Source organism: Marmota marmota, unplaced genomic scaffold (assembly GCF_001458135.2).
Source record: "Marmota marmota marmota unplaced genomic scaffold, marMar, whole genome shotgun sequence".
NCBI classification, from domain to species: Eukaryota; Metazoa; Chordata; class Mammalia; order Rodentia; family Sciuridae; genus Marmota; species Marmota marmota.
In genome coordinates, this window is record NW_026000142.1 from 15592753 (window position 1) to 15613364 (window position 20612).

At 35.5% G+C, this 20612-nt stretch overlaps 1 protein-coding gene across 3 annotated transcripts in view; it reads left to right on the plus strand.

Annotated features, from left to right (window-relative positions):
- Cped1 (cadherin like and PC-esterase domain containing 1) overlaps positions 1-20612 on the plus strand; it is a 256611-nt gene that overhangs the window by 53672 nt on the left and 182327 nt on the right. For all 3 annotated transcript variants that reach the window (XM_048786037.1, XM_048786036.1, XM_048786038.1), the window contains 2 exons: positions 4385-4491; positions 14947-15022. In XM_048786037.1, coding sequence (XP_048641994.1) covers positions 4385-4491; positions 14947-15022 — 183 coding nt within the window. The remainder of the gene's footprint in view (positions 1-4384; positions 4492-14946; positions 15023-20612) is intronic.

Sequence of the window (20612 nt, forward strand, 5' to 3'; positions counted from 1 at the left end):
TCCCTATGTCTCAGTCTACTCTTTTGGAAAGTATACAACAAGGTTGTTGGAAGTACTTCATAAATTAATACATGAAAGGCATCAATAGCTACATTTTTTTCTGTTGCCTCCTTGTTCTTTGAAGGGATAACGGTGCCAAGGACATGGCCTCCAAAGCTGGCTTTTCTGTATTCAAATTGTGTTCCCACTACTAACCAGATAGATAACCATGGATAAATTATTGAGCCTTTCTGTGCTTCTAAAAAAATACTCAGTACAGTATTGTGTGGAATACATGAGTTAATACAAATATTTGGAATAATGCCTGGCACATTATTAATACTCAAGAATTATTAGCTGCTGATATTCATATCATTATTATTACTAATTATTTATTCGTTATGGCTTTGGACCCCAAATTCTAATGCAGTATTCTAAAGAGCAAAACTAAACCACACCGAATTCTCATTTTTCTCCATGCCAGGAAAACCTAATAAACTACCATCCAAACTAGCGAAGGTCTTTGCCTTTCTCCCCCTACATCCAACCATGACTTCTTGGCTCTTATAATTCTAATGTCAATCTTCTAGGGGCAGAAGGAGCACATTGAGAAAGATACCCCAAAAGAACATTTGCCCCCATGCCTAGGAAGAACCTGTCCTAGGTCATTTGTCACTAGGGTATTAGCCCCAAAGCAGACACACATGATAAAGAGTCCAAAGTGAGCTTTTGAAGGAGAAAAGTTGTTGTCAGTCCACTCATCCATGGCTCATTGGCCATTTTATTTCACAACCTAAGAAAAGAGACATTGCAAAGAAGATTTCCACAGACCACTCTTATTTGTCCAGGCTCTGAGAGTAACAAGGACTCTGAGAGGCCCCACTTCAGTTCTTGCCAATTTTAACACAACTTACAAAATGTACTTGGAGTTGAAATGAACTTCCTCACCCTTGTGGAAGACCATGCCAAATCTTCTGGAGATCAAAGGGTATATTCAGACATTTCTCTGCAACCCATGGACCAAACAATAACTTGCCTGAATTCATTTTAAGAAAACCACTTTATCTAACTCATTAAAAGCTGAAAAAAAATGAATATCAATTGACCAAATGACCAAGGAGTAGAGGAGACCTGGCATACCAGTATTTTCCAGCAGGGCTAACACTATATGCTGCTACGAAATGCAGAACTGGGGCAGACTTAGGGCCAGGTGGAGAACATGTGGGAAGCTGGCGCCAGCCTTCTGCTGCCTTTAGGGACCTTGTGTTTCCAGAGCTTCCAAGTTTTCAATGAAGGCCGAAATCTGGAATTTTATGTGGATTGTGTTGACATTTGCATTTTGGCAAATACTTAAAATTAAAGCAAAACCAAAACAAACTATGCAGGCCAAAGGCAGCCCATCTGATGTCTGTGTGCCTCCAGGCTTGTGATCTCTGCTGTAGATCCTTCACATTGGCCAGCTAGATGTCCATACTTTTAGCACTTGGAACATTGGCCCCAAGCCCCGCCATATATATTAGTTTGTAATTTTGCTGAGATATACATCTTCATCCCCAATGCTCCAAGGATGTGATTTACTTAGTTATTGTATGTGCTTTGTTCCCTCTCCAGTTCTTACATTTTACCATGGCTTGTATATTTCTTTAATCAAAGTTGAGTACACAGAATCTCTCATGAAACAAGAAAACAAACAACAATAAAAAATTCTTTTCATAAAAAATTAAAATGGAGCACAGGAGTGGATGGGGGAAGGGAGTTAGTTACCCTGTGATTGTTGGAAATAGAAAGGTAGAGTGGAAAGAGCTACTGAATGAATAACTGGTAACTAGAGGTTTTCAAGGTTGATATAGCAGTCAGTGAGGGGAATAGGAGTTTTTGTGGAAACAATCAGCATTTTCCAGATCATGGTAGCAAGAATTAGGGAAGAAGTATATGAAAACAGCTCTTAAAATTTCAGTTATACTTTACTTCATTTAAAGAGAAAATTTATGTGCTACAGAGTAGTTTTTAAATTATTGATTTTTAACTTAAAATATTAATCAAATACTTTTGAGAAAGAAGGTTTCATCCTTATGAATGTCAAGAAACTGTGTGATGCTTTATAAGTTGTCCTAAATTTCCTTGTAGTGTTTTAGAACTAGATTGCTAAGGGCAGTAACCGTCTGTTCTTTTATTTTTGCTGTTTTCTTTCATATTTCTAGTACAGTATTTCTACTCATTGGAGGTTCTCAACAAATTGAATGTTTTGAATTATTTAAATGTGTCTTCTAGTTTTAGACATTTATGGGTCAAATATATATTTCTGTTTAACAACTCTAGAAATCATGTGTGTGCCTTCTGAAGCAAGGGGTAGCATGCCTTAGAGGAGTATATAAAAATATATACTCTGCCTTTAAGGCTCAAACAATGCAGTCCTTAATTTAAAATCCTTCTCCTTGCATATCTTTATCTTCTTAAAATATTTAGTTGGGAATCTTATGACAGGAGGTTGTTTTTTTTTTTTTCCCCCTAAGGTTTTAGTATTTCCTGGGCTAGAAGTGATATGGAATGAAAACAGATTTGAATTCTTTGAATCCAAATCAAAGGTTTTGACTGAAAAAGCCAGCTGCACGTTTAAATCGAAGTATTGGAAGCATCATATTGTATTTGGTTCTAGCTGTCAGGTTGGTTTAAAGATCTTCCAAGGGAGGCTAAATGGAGCATGGTGGATCTTTCAAGCCTAAGGCCGGATTGCTCTAACAGCAAAGAGATTTCTCTCATCTCCAAATCGCCTGCACCATTTCTCCTTTCCCCTGTGGCCTGACTATTGTGTTATCTTCCAACATCTTGGTATATGTTAAACCAAGAGAGAAGTTCTAGGGCTTTGAAGTGTCCAAATCCCTTTGCTTGTCTGTAAGGTTTCTCTTCCAGCAACAAGACATTTGAAAACAGAGGAACCAGTAGCCCTGATAGCACAGGACTTGTCCAACTGAGAAGAATTTGATTGGTGGAGAGTGGAATTTTGATCCTAATTGACATAGGGCCCTCTGCCTTGTGAGTCCTTTCTTTTGTGAAGCCTTTCTTTGGAAGCATTATGCTTCTCAAGTGGGAAATTCTGGGAAATTTGAAAAGAGAGGGATATGGAGAAGCTGATTATTTCCTAAACTTTTCAGAAATCACTATAACTAATGTAGGAAGTGAAAGGTGAGACCTGCATGAATAGTTACTTGGAGGGAGTGTTTATCTTGGGATTGTTCAACAAGAGGCAATCTGTACAGAAATTATTATTTTAATTGATTTTTAATACAAAAATGGGGAAAATTTCCTAAGCAATGTCAATGATTTTCTACATTGCTCAGTGTCCCCAATTTCCCTTGATTATTTTTGGGATACCTATTTATATATTATCAACAACATTAAACATTGAAGTGTCTTTCTTTCTTTCTTTTTTTTTTCTCCATGAGGTAACACTTTTATTATCCTATTAGGAACTAGTTACCTAGTTATTCTTTTTTTTTTAGTTCTGGGGATTAGAACCCAGGGCCATATATATATGCCAGGCAAGTGCTCTACACTGAACTACATCCCCAGCCCCTAACTAGTTATTCATTCTTTCAACAAGTATTTTTAAGATACCCATTTTGTACAAGGCATGATAATATATATGCCAAAGAGAGTAAAGGAAAATAAATACACACACAAATGTTATTTTAAAATGTACAGATATTATTCAAGAATGTACTTTCCTGAGATTATTTTACAAGTTACTATGATTTACTGACAAAGAGCTTTGTTCTTTGTGAAATAGCAGAAATATCACTTGCACTGGTCCACTGTACCCTGTATTTTGAACTCAACTGTGCTGTTTATAGCTACATCACAAATTTCTTTTACACAAACCTATTTTGTTTTTGTTGAATTTTACTTTCTGCCTCACATACTCCTTTTCTTGTAAGAAGTTGATGAAAGTGTATTTGATGTTTATATCTATAAAAAAGTGGTAATATCCAAACCTAGACAAAATATGTTCTTTTGACTTTTTATCATTATTTGATTTCACAACTTTCTTCTATCTTTAAAGATTGTAGAATTTTCCTTCCTTCTAATCTTCAAATAAGAATTTATAAATTTATAAAATTAGCAACTTAAATTGTTGTAATTTCAATCTTTTAAAGTAATTTAATAATATCTTTTCAAATAATTAAACTTTCTCTACAATATAATATAAATATGTTAATCCTGTTAAATTAGAAAAGTTGAATTTCAATTACTGTGAATATTGGCTTTTTCTTTGAAGTAAATTCAGGATCCCTGTTACTTGTGTTCTAAGATTTAAATAATTATATTTTTTAATTTGAGGAACTAAATACTACCTTTAGAATATCTCATAAAAATTGTTTTCTTTTCCATATTCTTTTGCTGTTAGGTGATTTGAGCTCCTGGGATCTGCTCATTTGTCTGCCTTCAAGGAAAGCTGATGGAAAACCCTGTGTGTCCAAGGAGGACATGTGCAAGTTAAGTTCACATCAAACGGTAAATACTCTTAAAATGTGCATGTACTTTCTTGAACACTGCATTTTAGCTACACAATGTTTAAAAGAAAAGTCTTGAAAATTAGAACCATTCTATATTTAGAGAAAGTTCCAATGAGCTGTGACTTACACAGTTCACCATGAAATGACAACAGTTTTTTGTTTAAAGGGATCTTCCCCAGCATCAGCTACTACTGTTATTGAACTTGGTAGGACTCCAGCTGTATCTAGAAGTCTGTAGCCTAGAGCGTGTAGCTGACCCTGGCCACATATTCATCGAAAGATGTAAAGTCTTCATTTTCTAAAACACTGGTCAGACTTTTTCAAATTCGTATTAATATCTGAAATTACGATAAAATTCATACAATTTGTTATTAACTTTTAGAATTGACATTCACGGTTTACTGCCTATATTGTGTGAACTTTTGTAAATGCTTTTAGAAAGTTAACTAAAAATTAGCCAAGGTCTATTTGCTGGTCACTATGCTAGAAAAATTGATGTGTTGTTGTTACTTATAACTTCTCTGTGAGAAAAGTGTCCAAAGCAAGTTATTTTCCATTTCCTAAGTGGAACTGTAGCAGCCCACCCTGAGTACCTGATTCTGCAATGACAGTTTGGGTTACTCTTGCCTTCTTTTAACTCTGTACTCCCTTGGCCTTCTAGCTGAGCTTTGTCTTTGTAAATCTTTGGCCATTCCTTCTCCTCTCTTCATGGCTATTTTATCTCTTGCCACTCTTTAAATGCCCAGGTTCCTTAAAAGCACTCTCCAAATTTCAACCACCATTTGTAGTAGATGCCTTCTTAAGTTTTCATCTAAAATTCAGAGCACCTCCCAGCCTTCAGGCTTGCCGACGCACAGGCTTACTGAGCACTGCCACTTGGACATCCAATATACACTTCAAACTCAGCGTGGTAAAATATGGATTCATTGTTTTCCCCAATAAATTTGCTTCTGCTGTTGCATACAGAAACTCTGGACTGCTTCTCACAGCTTCTGTTCTGTTGGTTACAAGCATGATCAATCACTCCATCATCTCCTAAGATCCAAATATGGTCTTCAACCCCCCAAGCCCTTCCTTTCTTTTGTCATCTATATCCTACCAAGAGCCAGCTGAGCAATGTGACCCCTAACATTATCTTCATATTGTTTCTACTCTCTACATTTACACTTATGGATCTTTTTCTGGTCAGAAATCAGCACTTTTACCTGGATAATACTAAATATTCATCACTGTTGTTTTTTTTTTTCCAAAGCAATATTTTGCCCCTGAAATCAATCCTGACCTCTAATGTCAGATGAAAACTACAAAAAGATGAATTGGGCTTGTGATTCTTGTGCTTAAAATCTTGAATAACTTCCCATTAACTCAAGAGTAACATCTAAAATATTTATGGTGCCTTAGCCTTCCAGCAGGAAATATATGCTACATTTATAAGAGTAAAACTGAGGAGAAACTGAGAACTAGACAGAGACGTTGGCAGTGTCAAAGAAACAAAAGAGATTGTGAGGCATCTAAAGTTCAGCAATATCCTAAGGTTTCCACCACCCCTGGTCTTAAGACAAGTACGGAGAAAGAATGTGTCGTTGTTACTTATATGGAGAAAGAATGGTGTAGCCAGAACTTAGTGAGAAAGTGTTCTCACTAGGAAGAAGCTTTAAAGAAATGTAACCTTTGCCAAATTACAGGCCTGAAGAAAGGGAGCCTGAGAGATAAGAACCTAAAACTCTCTCCGCCTAGGCACCAATCTTCTACCACTGCCTTCCATTGGTTCTTGTCAACTTAGTAAGAAAGAGTCTATGGTGCCACCCATAAAAGTCAGCCTGCTGATAACAGCAAAGTGGGAAGATCTGGAAAGGAAAGCTTCTCTATGAATGGCCCTGCCAAATAGTTCTCTTATTTTTTTTCTAGTTCAGATGTTATGCTACAAGCAATATTACACTGATTATAGCTCCTTAAACATCTATGCTGTTTTCTGTAATATACCTTTATTTTTAGTATTTTGTTTGCCTGGAATGTCTTTTCTCTTCAATTTTTACCTCAGTGATTTTAAACCAGGAGATATTTTTGTCTTCCTGGAAATATGGGCAATATCTAGAGACATTTTGGGGTCTGTCACAACCTGTGTGTGAGTGGGGGTATACTCCTAGTATCCAAGGATGCTATTAAATATTGTAATGATGCCCACAACAAAGAATCATGCAGCCAATATGTCAATAGTGCCAAGGCTGAGAGACCACCATGTACTGTCTTTGCTAAGTTAGCCACTTAAGTCTATTAGACTCAGTACCACCACCACTTTCTAAGGATTATCACAGTTCCTCAGGTTTATCTCTAGTGTTTTTTAAAAAGCATCATATTGTTTATTCTTTTTCTTTCACCTGCAAATGAAAGCCAGGTTTCACCAGCAAATGAGGACAAATGAGTTCACACTGGCATTAGTATTGATATTTTGTTGGACCATGCATACCACCCCCCAGCAACTTTCCCATCAATTTCCCCAAGAGGGATCTCCCATATTCTTAGAAGTAGTGTTTGCATGCCCTGTTCTTGCCTCCTGTTTCATCCCACCATAGGAAAGGCCAGTGATGAACATTCTATACTAATGTGGATTCTGCTGCTGCTTCTGTGACAGATGTCCTCATCACCCAGGTGCCTACATAGCTGCATAGTTCTCAATATGCTCAAAGTCCTTGCATTTCATCAGTTTCATCTGAACTGGAATTAGATGTAGAACAATGAGAATGTAGCTTTCAGTATCTTTTCCTAAAATTAGAAGACATTAGACACTGGGCTGTCTCTGAGACATTTGCTAGCTTAAAATTTACATGAGAGTCACAGGACATCAGTGGAATATGTGATGAGGACAGAATAGAGCAGAACATCCAGTGATGGCAATGGAGAAATTGTATTAATCAGTGTTATCTGTAGCAATAGAGCCAATAGAATGTGCATGTAATTTTGCATTATTAGATAGGCTGACACAGTCAGAGGCTGGATATTCTCACAATGGTTTTCTGCAAGCTGGAGAGTTGGGGAAACCAGTAGCTGCTCAATTCAAGAAACTGGATGCCTAGGAACATCAGGGACCAATGGTGTACCTCAAGTCCAAGGCTGAAGACCTGGAATGTCCCTGGAGAGTCACTGGTATGAGTCCTTGTCCAAAAACTGAAGAAACTGGAATCTGATGTCCCTGATGATGGTAGCAGCAAAAACTGTACCCACTCAAGATGAATCAAGCTTCTGCCCTTGGTCGAGTTCCCTTGAGCTTCCTCCTTCTGCTTTTTATTTCATCTGGGTTCCTGCCTTATTGGATGGTGCCACACTTATTCAGAGTAGGTTTCTGCACTGTTTACTTACCCACATGCCATTTATTTCTGGAAACAGCTTCACAGACAAGCCCAGGAGTGTGCTTTACCAATTTTGTAGGCATTCTCAATCCATGCAATTGGACAACCAAGATTAACCATCATAGAAGATGATAATAGGGATGTAGGACAAATAAATTAAGAAGGAAATTACAAAGCACAGTGTCAGTAATGATGAGATTCTGTTTCTAATTTTAAGTTTTGAAATAGTTCTATCTTTATAGAAAAATTACAACAATAATACAAAGTTTCTCACATATCCTTCACTGAACTTTAAGGTTAACATCTTACATAAACATGGTACCTTTATCAAAACTAAGAAATTATCATTAAAACAAAATATTCAGCAAATTGTAAACAATATGCAAACTTTCTCATTTTTTAAAACTTATATGTCCTTTTTCTGTTCTAGGAGTCAATCTAACAGCCCTTATTATATATAGTTGTGATCTTTCTATAGTCTCCTCCAATCTCTGACCATTCCTCAATCATTTTTTTCCTTCATGACCTTGACATTTTTCAAGTACCAGTCAAGTATTTTGTATAATGTTCCTCCATATGGACTCACCTGATGTTTTCTTTCTTGCTTTCTTTCGATGCTGGGGATTGAACGTAGGGCCTCGTGCATACTAGGTGAGCACTTTACCACTGAGCTATGCCTCCAGACTTTATCTGGAGTTTTATAATAATATTACAGATCTTTGAAAGGAATGTCACAGAAATTATATGCCTTTCTCAGTTCATAATATCAGAAGGCATGTGATGTCTGTTTGGCTTTTTTTTTTTTTTTTTTAGTAGTGATGTTAACCTTCATCTGTTGGGGAAGATGGCATCTATGGGTTTTTCCACAGTGGAATTACTGTTTTTCCCCTTTGTGATTAATATATATCATAGGGAATGATACCTTGAGACTGTGTTAATATCTTCTCTTTAAACTTTGGCCCAATAATTTTAATATCTAGAAATAGATCTTTCCCACAATAATTATTATTCTGTTCATCTAATGTCAATTTCCTATTTCTCTCATTCCATTTACAATAATTTACTGGAAATCTTCTATAAGAAAGAGTTCTTTCTATCAATGTGGTTATGTCTGGATTACTTTTATTTAAAAAAATAGAAAAAGTCTCATATGAGAAACTTCTTGTCTTGAGGCTTACTTTTACACTAAATTTATACTGCCATTTATCAAGATTCAGGCCACAAAATCCCTGAGAGGCTTTCCTTGTTGAATGTCTCAGTAACATTATTCTTGGCTTTATCAAATCATTCATTTATTTTTTATCCATTCATTGATTTATTCATCTATCCCTTTGTTCGTTCTAATTATTTATTAAACATCTGTATTAAAAACTGTTTTAGGCACTGAGAATATAGCTGTTAACAAACAACATAGACAAAAAAAACTTCCCCACTCTTAGGGAGCTTAGTTACTTACATGGAGATAAAGGGAAAAGAGATCACTAGATAAAAATATGGATTCTTTAGATGACAAAAATGTACTTTTATAGTACTTAGTACTAAAAAAGAAAAATAAATTAAGGTGAGAAAACACTGGGAGGTTGAGTTTTAGATGAGTGGAGGAGATTCCACCAAGAAAGAAACATTTGAGTATGGCCTAGAAGATGGCCTCTTATACTGGGGACTAGGGTAAGACCACAGACACAGAGGAAGGAAACAATGGGCATACAGTAAAAAGAGGGTGTTTTGCTTGTGTGAAGAATATGAGTCCCAGGAGACTGGAGTAAAATGAGTGTAGTTGGGAGGTGAGGACCGAGATATACTCATAGTGGAGGACTCAATAGTTGGGGGTTCTGGGGTCCCTTGTAAGGACTATGGCTTTTATTCTTGGTGAGGTTGAGGGTTATTGGAGGATTCTGAGCAGAAAGGTAACATGAGTCCATTTACAGTTTTTACAGGATTGCTCTGGCTGCTATGTTAACACAAGTACCCAGTGAGCAAGGACCAGTTATTGCAATAATGTGGTACTGAGATGAGTATGACTTGGACTTGTGGAGTGACAATGGGAATGGTGAAATATAGCTAGGAGATGCATTAAAGATAGAAAACAATGAATAATAATAGCTAATACATTACCTTACTATGTGCCAAGCCCCGTTCTAAGTGCTTACATATTTATTCATGTGCATTCTCTGCAGATGATGAGGCTGGAAACACAGAGGCTAAGAAACTTGTGTAAGGGCTCATAGCTAATTAATAAAGCAACCAAGATTCACACCGAGGCAGCTGACTTCAAATTTCTGATTTCTCAATCATATCAATAGAACATTTCAAAATAAGTATTTGGGCACTAAACTTGCAGCCTAACCTAATAAGTATTTTTAAAGAATACATAAATTCTCAATGATACATGTAGATCACTATCATTTTGGAAAGTGAATAATTTGAAGCTTTATGAACCGTGACACATTTATGTAAATAACATAAATAGTCAAAACAGAAATTGCTTCAACTTGGTTGGGGATGTTGTGGAATTGACAGTGACCTTGGAGGGAACAGAAAAAGGGCACCTGTTTGAACAAGGATTACTAGCCACATTAGAACTTTGTAATTTTAGTGCTTAATGGAAGTGATCATAATATCTGTAATTGATAATGAAATGGCCATGAGTCTCTCTAGTCAGGAAGATTGAAACATGAATTTAAAACTGTCTTGGCCTGTGTAACATTGAAATTGAAGTGAGAGCCACTATTTGGGTAACACTAAGTTTACTAACTGGGGCTCTATCTCATCTCAAACAGACTGGTGCTGGTGTTGCAAAGCAGAGGGATTCATTTCTAGCTTTAAATGTTTGTAGGATTAGTAGTCCCTAAAATCAGGATGCTGTTTTTAGTACTTGGCACACTGAGAACTACAGAAATGGTTGTTATTGTAAAGCATGCTGGGCTCTGTCAGGTGAAATTTGTGGAACAATAATTGTGAAACACCTGGGAAGGGGGAAAATAAAAAACAAAAACCTTTCTTTCTTTGATTAGCTTTTTAAAAATTTCTTCTCATTAATTCTTTTCCTTGCTGGTGACATTGGATAGTTTGGGAGAAGGACTAATTTTTGATAAAAGTCATAAATATGTCTATGGATATATATATAAAAAAACAGTTTCCTAAGAGATAATGTTATGTGCTTGTTATTCTCATTATTCCAGTGACTAGATTCTTAGGTACTTTTTTTCAGTTTATCAATAATTCAAATCCAAATGTCTACTCTTCTTAACAAGTTAATGATATTAGTATGGTTTTAGTTTTTTTCTGATTTATACACACTTTCTAAATGCTCATTGTAATTTTTGCTTTTGTTAATGAAATAAGTCTCAAAAGAAGAGTGATTTTTCTTTTGCTTCTGACAACAGTTAATGAATACAAATTAATACATCTTATCACAGATTAAGTTTGTGGAAGGTGTGCTGGGATCAAAATCTTTTAAAATGAGCATTTTATTTCTCCCAATTTCATCTCTTGGAAATATCCCAGGGTATGAATATCATTATTATTTTATATACGAGTACTAGACCTTTCGAAAAAGTTTTGTGCCAAGTTAGAAAAATTGCAGTCTATGTATAATACAGACACTGTATTATTTGTATTTAAAGCATTCAAACCCAATGTAATATTGGTATTTACTAAAATGATTATTTGACTGATAATGACATGTCAGTGTAGGTTCATCAAGTGTAACAAATGTACCATTTGTGCTGAGGATGTTGAAACTTGGGAGCATGGGATATTTGGCAAATTTCTATGCCTTCTGCTTAGTTTTGCTGTGAACCTAAAATTGCTCTTTAGAAATAAAGTAAAAGCTATGAAAATTATTGCAAAGTTAAACTGAAGAAACTCTTCACTATATAAGTCAGTTAATCCAAATTAAAACTCTGATGATATTCCACTTAGTAATGATGCAAAATTATATATTTTGTGATAAATTTAAAAACAAAAGGCATTAAGATATAGGAGAACATTATTAGCTTTAATAATCCAAAGGGTTGGATTGGAACACTGTATAATCCATGACCCTTGAATGTTTTCACCTTTTTGTACTCAGTTGCTCCTTATTTCTGCTTTAAATTGCTACATTGTGATTGTACATAATAATAGGATACATTATGTTTTATTCATATATGTACATAATTTAATCAATCTCATTCCCCAATCTTCCCTTTCCCTGTCTTTCTCCCTCCTCAGATCTGCTTGCTCAACTCTATTGATTTCTTTTCTATTGATATTTTAATGAGTGAAAGTTTTAATTTTTCCATTGTGATGACCAAAATATGGGACAAGAACCACTCGGAGAGGGAAAAGTTGACTTTGGCTCATGGTATCAGAGGTCTCTGTCCATAGACAGCAGACTCCATTGTTCTGGGCCCAAGGTAAAGCAACATGTTCCAAGGGCTCAGTGGAGAAAGCTGCTCATCTCATAGCAGGGAAGCCTAGAGAGAGCAGGGAGAAAGGGCTTCTAGGAAGATGTACCCTTCCAGGGCAGGCTTCCAAGTGTCCCACCTCCTCCAGCCATTCCCCACCTGCCTAGTTACCATTCAGCCCATTTAAACTAGGATGGACTGATTAGTTTACAGCTCTTACACTTCAATTCTTTTAATTCTGAATATTTCTATAGAAACACAGGAGATCTGGGGGATACCTCACATCCAAACTATAACAGTGGAATATATATCAGATATGTAAATATATCATATATATACATCATTGTGGTTTATTTCTATGTCAACTTGAATAGTTTGGTAGATTGCATTCCCTAGTATGTCCTTACCCCCTCCCCTTCTCTCTATCCCTCAATCCCTGTCCTCTATTCTACTGGTCTAATGTCAATTTTTGTGAGTTGCTCATTTAACTGCTTAATTTGTTGCTCAGTTCCAGAGCTGAATAGAGATGATATTTCTGGTGTCACATGTCACCACGATTATATCGTCTCCCACTCTTCAGAATTCTAAAGATATACTTTGGAGGAAAGAGCACATGGAGAAGTCATTGGGTTGTGTGCATGGGGTGACTAAGGGAAATAGGAGGCAGAAGTATAGGATGTTGCTTCACTTGGCTTGACTTTGATTTTTTGAAGCAAGTCCTTTGCTATTCCTGATTCAGTTTATCTTCCTGAACCTGTGCCTCACATCAAGTCATCTCTTTGACAAGACCCAGTAATCTATCCTTGTGTCTGAAATACTGGCTAGCCGTATTCTACCATTGCTGTATCTACATAAATTCTGTAGTTATTGCTGTTCATTCACCAGGACTCCTCAATTCCCTTCAGTGTGCATAGGATGGGATGGCATAACACAGTTGCATCCACAGTGCAGCACGTTTACTCTGAACCCTTTAGGAGAGAATTAGAAAAGAAATGGAGCCAGTCTCTGGCCTTTGATGCTGCTTACGTAGTACTGGATCTCTTTCTGAGTATTTCTATCAAGTCACTAGCAATGGTGTGATTGCTGCCTTATGTGGAGAAAATGGTTCAATTTCATTGACTTTCAAAGCTTGTCAGAATCTAATTTAGAAACAGACTTTGAGTGTTCATTTAAACAACCACAATCACTTCCATTCTGGATTCTTAGTACCTTAGCAGTGTTCTGCCAGTCCCTCCAGCTCCTCTCGAGAATTCTGAATTGAAGCATCTAGAGCTTTATGGGAGCCCTTATTTTCTTACCATCAGACCCTGAACTCTCATTTTTGAATTTGAGAAATATATACAACCCTAAAACAAAAAATCTACTGCCCTGACAGCCTTTTCCCAATTCCCACTGCAAATGAGTGTAAGCAACTTAGATTTTGGTATCCTTGTAGACTTTTAACAAAAATACAGTATTTAGGGTGCTCCTAATGCAGTAGTGGGTTCTGCTGAAGCCCAAGCTTCATTCATATAGGATCTGGGCTAAAGTTTGTTCTTCTTCTACCTATTATTGAGGGAAAGGAAGTTTACTAAATAAATAAACAGGTTAATAAGATTGCAAATGTTAGAGGATATTTAATTGATGCAATATTTCAAAGCACTGTTGTTAATGAATCATTTTTTAAAACACTACAGCTAATTATAGAATTGATAAAATCTTAGACCCGAAGTAGAACTCAGAGACCAAAGGCTCTCAATGCTTTATTTTACAAAGAATAAGCTGAAATAAGGCAGAAAGATACACTCAATGTGACAATTCTATTAAATGCAAAAGTGACACTATAACCCATGTTTTTTGGTGTCCTCTTTTTTTTTTTTTTCCTCAAGAAGAGCTGAGTTCCTTTTATCTAGTCATGCCAGCAGGGCACAATGGAGAAACTACAATGGTTTGTTAAGTTAGGATGAATTAGTTAGAAGGAAATCAATAATGTCTCCAAAATGAATCTGATTTTTAAGCCAATTCACATGGATTTCTTTTCGTTGGTTTTAACAAGGTTTTACCATATGTGGCCTTAGTTTGGGGATTTAGTTGATGCCAGCTTATTAATCTGTAAATTCACAAAAGGAGAGAATTAAATTTGTTTGCATCTTTTCTTTGTAAGCAAAAAAAAGTATATTTGAATTTATGATAGAACTTACAAGTCTTTCTAAGAAGCAATTTTGCTTAAAATAGAAATTTGTGGTGATTGGCTTTCATGTCTGAAAGCAATAATGCCCTTCAGTATGAAGACTGAATGCAAAGTTTTGAAACAGATTTAACACTGAATTACCACTGAATAACTGTGTGATGCAAATCACTGAAGGCTTCTGGATCTCTGGAATTTAGTTAACTTTGAGGTATTTTAGTACTATTTTTTGCAATGCAAAATTTGAAACAGTCAAGTTTTTTGTGTTACTATATTTGCCATAAGTATTTCCTTTTATATGAAGCAGCAACTTTGAAATCTAAAAACAGCTTTCAAAAGCATTCCCAAATATTTTGAAGATTTCTAAGGGCAAGATTTTTTTGTTATCAAATCATTTTCATATTCTGAATATGAATGTAGACTCAATTTGAAGGTTGGGTGTGGATGGTGTAGACTGTGCTTTACATTTAGACTCTAAGTTTTTGTGTTTCCTCTGCTTTACCATTTATGAATACCTAACTCAATAGAGTCCTTTTTGTTCTTTTCAGATAAATATAGTGCCAGAAATACAGCAACAGCTTTGCAGAAAGGAAGGATTATGTCAAATAATTAGAAGATTTCCAGGTAATCTTCATTTTGTTTCCTTGTGTATAAACTCGTGACATATGTGTCTTAAGCAGACACCAAGCTACCAGGTCTCGGAATACCACCTTTAGGTCCTTTGTCTCTCAGTTCTGTTATCTCCATATCTTCTATAATCCACAGGTTTTGCTGTTTGGAAGATCATGATAATAAGCCTAGCAATGGCATTTTTTTATTTTCCATTTTCCTTCTAATTTTCTAGATGTGTATTTCTTTTCCTCTTTTCTGCTTGTCTTTAAAATAATTGCTGCTTTGTCTTAAAAGCAATTGTTTTAGAGTTCTTAGTTATATAAAACTCTGGGTTTTTTTAAATTGTTTTTTATGATTAAGTAATTCTGATCTTAATTTTTTTTTCTCCTTTCTCAAATCCCTTAGAATGTACATGTCTAAGAAAGGATACTGAATGAATAAATTCTGTGTCTTGACTATATTAGGAATTTGGGATAAAAATGACCTCCCCCAGTTTCTGCATAGATTCCCACAGTGGGAAAAAAACATCAGAAGGTATATAAGCCTTTATAGATGAAATAAACCCTCACGGACAAAATTATGGCCTACTTTAAAACTCGTTGGTGAAGGGGTTCCTCAGATTTCTTATTTAAAATCCATTTAAGATTTAATAGTTTATGCCCCTAGACGGTATTTCACTACATAATTAGAATTTAGATATGCATATCTTTATTTCTGTTTTTTTTAATAATTTATGTCTTAGTGGTCAGAAAACTGATGATATGTATTAGCCTATCAGCCTCTCCCTGGGATTTCCTTATCCACAGCAAACCTAAACCCCTTTGACATGCTCTGCAGTTAGGACTATAGTCTCCTCCTGTCATTTATAGTGAAGTAAAATATAAATAAATTGGTAATTCAACTTTCAATTTAAGATACACTTCTAAATAAATAGCTCTATAAATTTGGTTCTGTAATTATTGTTTTATATGACAATTATAATTGACTATAATTTTTTTGGTAAGCTCTAACTGGGTCATTTTTAATTTTATAAAAACGTAATTTTCTGAGAAGTAAAGTAATTTACTTCCATTAATATTATATTAATAAATACGCAGCATTCTATTAGTTAAAGCAATCTGAAAAAATATTGTTTGCATTTTGAACAGAGCCTTCAGTGGATTTTTAAAGTATGTTTTCCTCTGTTGTTATTTATGTTTCAAAATGGTTGATTCAGAACATTAAATTTTTTAGCATTGTAGTTAGCAGAATGGAATCATAGAAGTGAAAACCTGTTTATGGTTTGAAGTGGACTATCGATTTAAAAAAATTCCCCAAGCAAGTCTTATATAAGCCTACATTTTACATTTTGCTTCCATAAAATTAGGAAGTATTTTCTGTCTTCGTTTGTTTTAAATATTTTTCATTCTCAAGAACATCTATACAGTCTAGACATATGTAGTCCTTTTCCCAGTCTGTCTAATATGTTAATTTTCTATTTGTCTCTGTGACTAACAAGATAGTTTCATGGAATACACAGCCTTTTAAATGGAATTATTTCTACTACCATATTATCTTTCTCTAGCTGATGATTTTTTTTAGATGTGTAGCTTTAAAGGAATGTATTTGCAGCATTATTTTCTGATCTAAATTTTATAAACAGTAGCTTTTGTTGTAGATGCTACTATGATTACACAATATATAATATAAACTCAATATTCATAAAAATAAAAAACATTTTTGTTTATTGTGAATGCTGAATATTTAATATTGAATTCAGATTAGATTACAGCATGTCAGTACCTAAGTACTGTTAAAAAAAAAAAGAAAAATGGTAAGACTAAACATTACACTATAAAATCTAGACATTTTATTTATAGCCAAATGACCTATGCCATTTTAGCTGTGTTTTATTTGGAGGTTGACAAAACACAAATTTTGAAACCAGAGACTTAAGATCCATCACTTATTAACTGTGTGACTTAATTTCAGTTGTTGGCTTTCTTTATTGTATAAAGCCAGAAAAATAAACCTTTTCATATGTTTAATTTTAAAAAATCAAGTAAATTCTATATGCATGTATATATGTGTATATAATTTAATTTGAAGAATAAAGCATGTTACATATCATCACTAATGCTCAAAACCTGGTAATTACATCATCCTAGATCTGAAAAATCAAGCATCAAACCTCACAGTACTTGATATTTTCTCTTTTTGCATGATTTTTTATCACTGAGATTTTATGTTTCTGTCAAAAACTGCAAATGGTCTGAAATTTTACCCTGCTTCCAAGCTCACAAGTCAACCTGCCACAGTTTTATAGGTGTTGTCAGAAGACATGAGATACCTAGGTCAGAGACAAATAATATTCTCAGTTACAGCAATAGCAATAGGCAAACTCCCAACATTTACACCCATTCACCAGCTAGGTGACAATTCACTACTTCCTGTTTTTCTTTCACTAGAGGAACCCTAAGCTTAGGGAGTATGGATCTTTTATAATGGGCAGTAAATATGTCTGCCTTTTGCCCAGATTTTTGTTAGATTGAGGAAAAAAACCCACACTTTCCCTCTTCTGTGGAGGGAGATACCATCTCTATCTTTCATTTATGTAGCTGTCTGCTACATAAATATCTGAAAAGATAGTTGAGAACAAAAGTAGTCAGTACCTCTGTTTATAAAATATGCACCAATATGAAAAATGCATACAGAAGTGTCTCCAACAATTTCAGAGAACACCTGACAAGTTCTAACTCTAAAGCATAATCTGAGTTAGAACTTTGAGCTAGGCTTAAAACTTAATTTTGCTTCAGTTTAATCATCTATAGAAATACGCAGTGTAGCTGTGGACAATAATGTTGAGATCCCATCATTTCAATGTGCCTTTTCTCTATGGAGTCTTGCTCTTCCAGCCTTTATCTTCAGCAGTAGGCAGGGACTAGAATACTAAGAAGTGAGGGATGAAATACTGGTGAATGTGGCTGGGACCCATGCAAGTGAGGCAGGACAGAGTTTTGGCCAGATGCAGAGGAGGGATTGGAGGCAGCACTTAAGGCTAACACAGTATGTTCCTTTCATAGCCAGAGTGTACCTGACCTTAGGCTTGTGACTCACATGGAAGGGCATGCATCCATGGAAATTTTACTGACTAGCACCAAGACTTTATTTTTATCTTGCCATTTAAGGCTTTGCCTTTTGATAAAAAAAGTTTTACAATATTTAGTTGGCCCAAATATGTCACTAATACTTTCTGAAGCTTTTTATGAAGTTTGGTTTCTTTCTTTTTTTTTTAATAAAAAAATTGCCTTCCCATATTAGAAACTACAAGTACAAAACAAAACATAAGAGAAATGTTTTACTTGGGTTTTGAGTTGTTGTTTTTGTTCTTTTTAGTGCAGCTTCTCCATCCAAGAAGTCTTGGTGAGGAGTGTGCCAATTTTTTTGCCCATAACTCATTCTTTCCAGTAGTTTTATCTTAGTTTTGAGCATTGGCTTTCATGTGAAGTTTGAAATATATACCAAGATTTGAATCACAGATAACATTTTGAACATTTTAGAATCTATAGCTTAATTTTTTTTAAAAATAACATGTGAATACATATAGAAAAAAGAATATAATAAACTTTAACATTTTTATATCTAAACAAGTTGAGGCTTTACAAAATTCTACATACCAGCTACCAAATATAAACTAATATCATTGACATAACATAATTGAAATTGTTTTTAAACATTGACCAAAAATAGTCACTTCTCTGAGATGGTACTGGTGATGGTTTCTTTTCTTCTTTTTTGTACTGAAGATTGAATCTAAGGGCTTTTTACCAGTGAGCGACATCTCCAGTCCTTTTTTAGTTTTTTCTTTTCAGACAGGGTTTCATTAAATTGCTGAGGCTGGCCTGGACCTTGTGATTGTCCTGCCTCAGCCTCCAGAGTTGTTGGTATTACACTCCTGTGCTACCCCGCCTGGCTGTGATGATTGTTTCTATTACAAGAAGAGAAGGCCAAAGTTTGCTTGTTCTCTTGTTCTCCAATCCTGACATACCACTCTGGTTTCAGTGGGCTCCTTGATGCTTCTCTCATTCCAAAAGACTCTCACCTTCAGTGCCACACATGATTATGTTTCTTATGTGAAACATTTTTCCCCCAAGTAAAATTCTCCTCTCTTTAGTATAACTGACTTCAGCAAGGTGATATCAGAAGTAAACTGGTGGAACTAATTCAGAATAAATTACACTCCTGCCCGAGTCATAAGCTTCTTAAATTTATTTGCATTTTTAGAAAAGATTGCAAATCCAATGAATTTCTAATTGGCAGAATTTCTGGAAGTACATGAAAATTCCCGTTCAGTCCCTCAGCAAGCCACACATCTCCAAAGCTTGCTGAATCCATCGACTTTTCTGTATCTCCACATTAACTGCCAAGTCCAAGTCAATGCTACCATATCTTCCCACTTCCTTCCTTGCTTCTGTATAATCCAGACTGTAACAAGAGGAATCTTACCTCTACCCTTTCATAAATGTGTAAAATAAACCTCTTAGATTTGCTCTGAGGGACTAAAATAGCTCTTTTGTGCTCTAATTTGATCCAGGGATAGATTTTTGTCTAGAACAGGTATGACACCTGCTAACAAGGCCCTGATATGTGACATAATAAATTCAGATGCTCCAGAGGCCAAATAACCTGTAGGTTTTCAGGACTGGTCTGTTATCAAATGTAGACACTCTTCAACAAAAATCATTTGGTTTCCAAGAAGAGCTGAAGACACAGGAAAGTACAAGGCAATAGCAAGTGACCTCCCTGCCAGACCTATCTCTCAACATAGTTGCACTGTTGGAAACCTAAAAAAAATTCCCTCATTTTTCTTATCCTTGTAAAATTCAGTGACCATTTGCTACCATCCAGTGGCCTAGTCCTTCATTACCCCCACCTAGCTCTATGCTTCTCTTTGCTTCTCCCCCTCAGCACATGTTCATCTTCTCCAAAGTCCTTGGTGACTCCAGATTCCATTTTACTCACAAATCAGCTTTGCTAACCTCAGAGGACCACGAAGCTGTGTTTTCTACTAAAACTATGGAGTTGGGAGGGATTGTCAATGTCTCTTTGCTATTTTTTCTTCCTTATTAGTCTCTACCAGTGTTTGGGTTATTCATCCTATTCACTAAGTACATTATCACTTGGGTTAACTTCTCCTGCTCCCCTCCAAACTTGCCATCATTCCTGTCGGCTTTCATGTGTGGACAGATGACCCGTTCATCACTCTGGCTTCACAGCTCTTTGATCTCATCATGTCCATGACCTTCATTACACTTCCACTTCAGGCTCCCATTTCTGTAGCCTTTCTAGGTGAATTGCATTGCCTGGAACTCTGTGAAATCTCAAACTAGTTCACCATTCTGTAATCACAGCTTTTCAGACTTCTTCACTCCTTCAATGCTACTGATACTGAAAAGTCATATGAAAGTCCTAAGACTTTCAATTCTGCAGTTTTCTCTATCAGTACTTTTTTTTTTTTTTTTGGTCACACCTTTTCCTCTACCAAACAGTGTGCCTTCTAAAGTACTTCCCTATTCCTACCTATAACAATTGTATTTTCCTTCCAACCACAGAAAAATTCTAC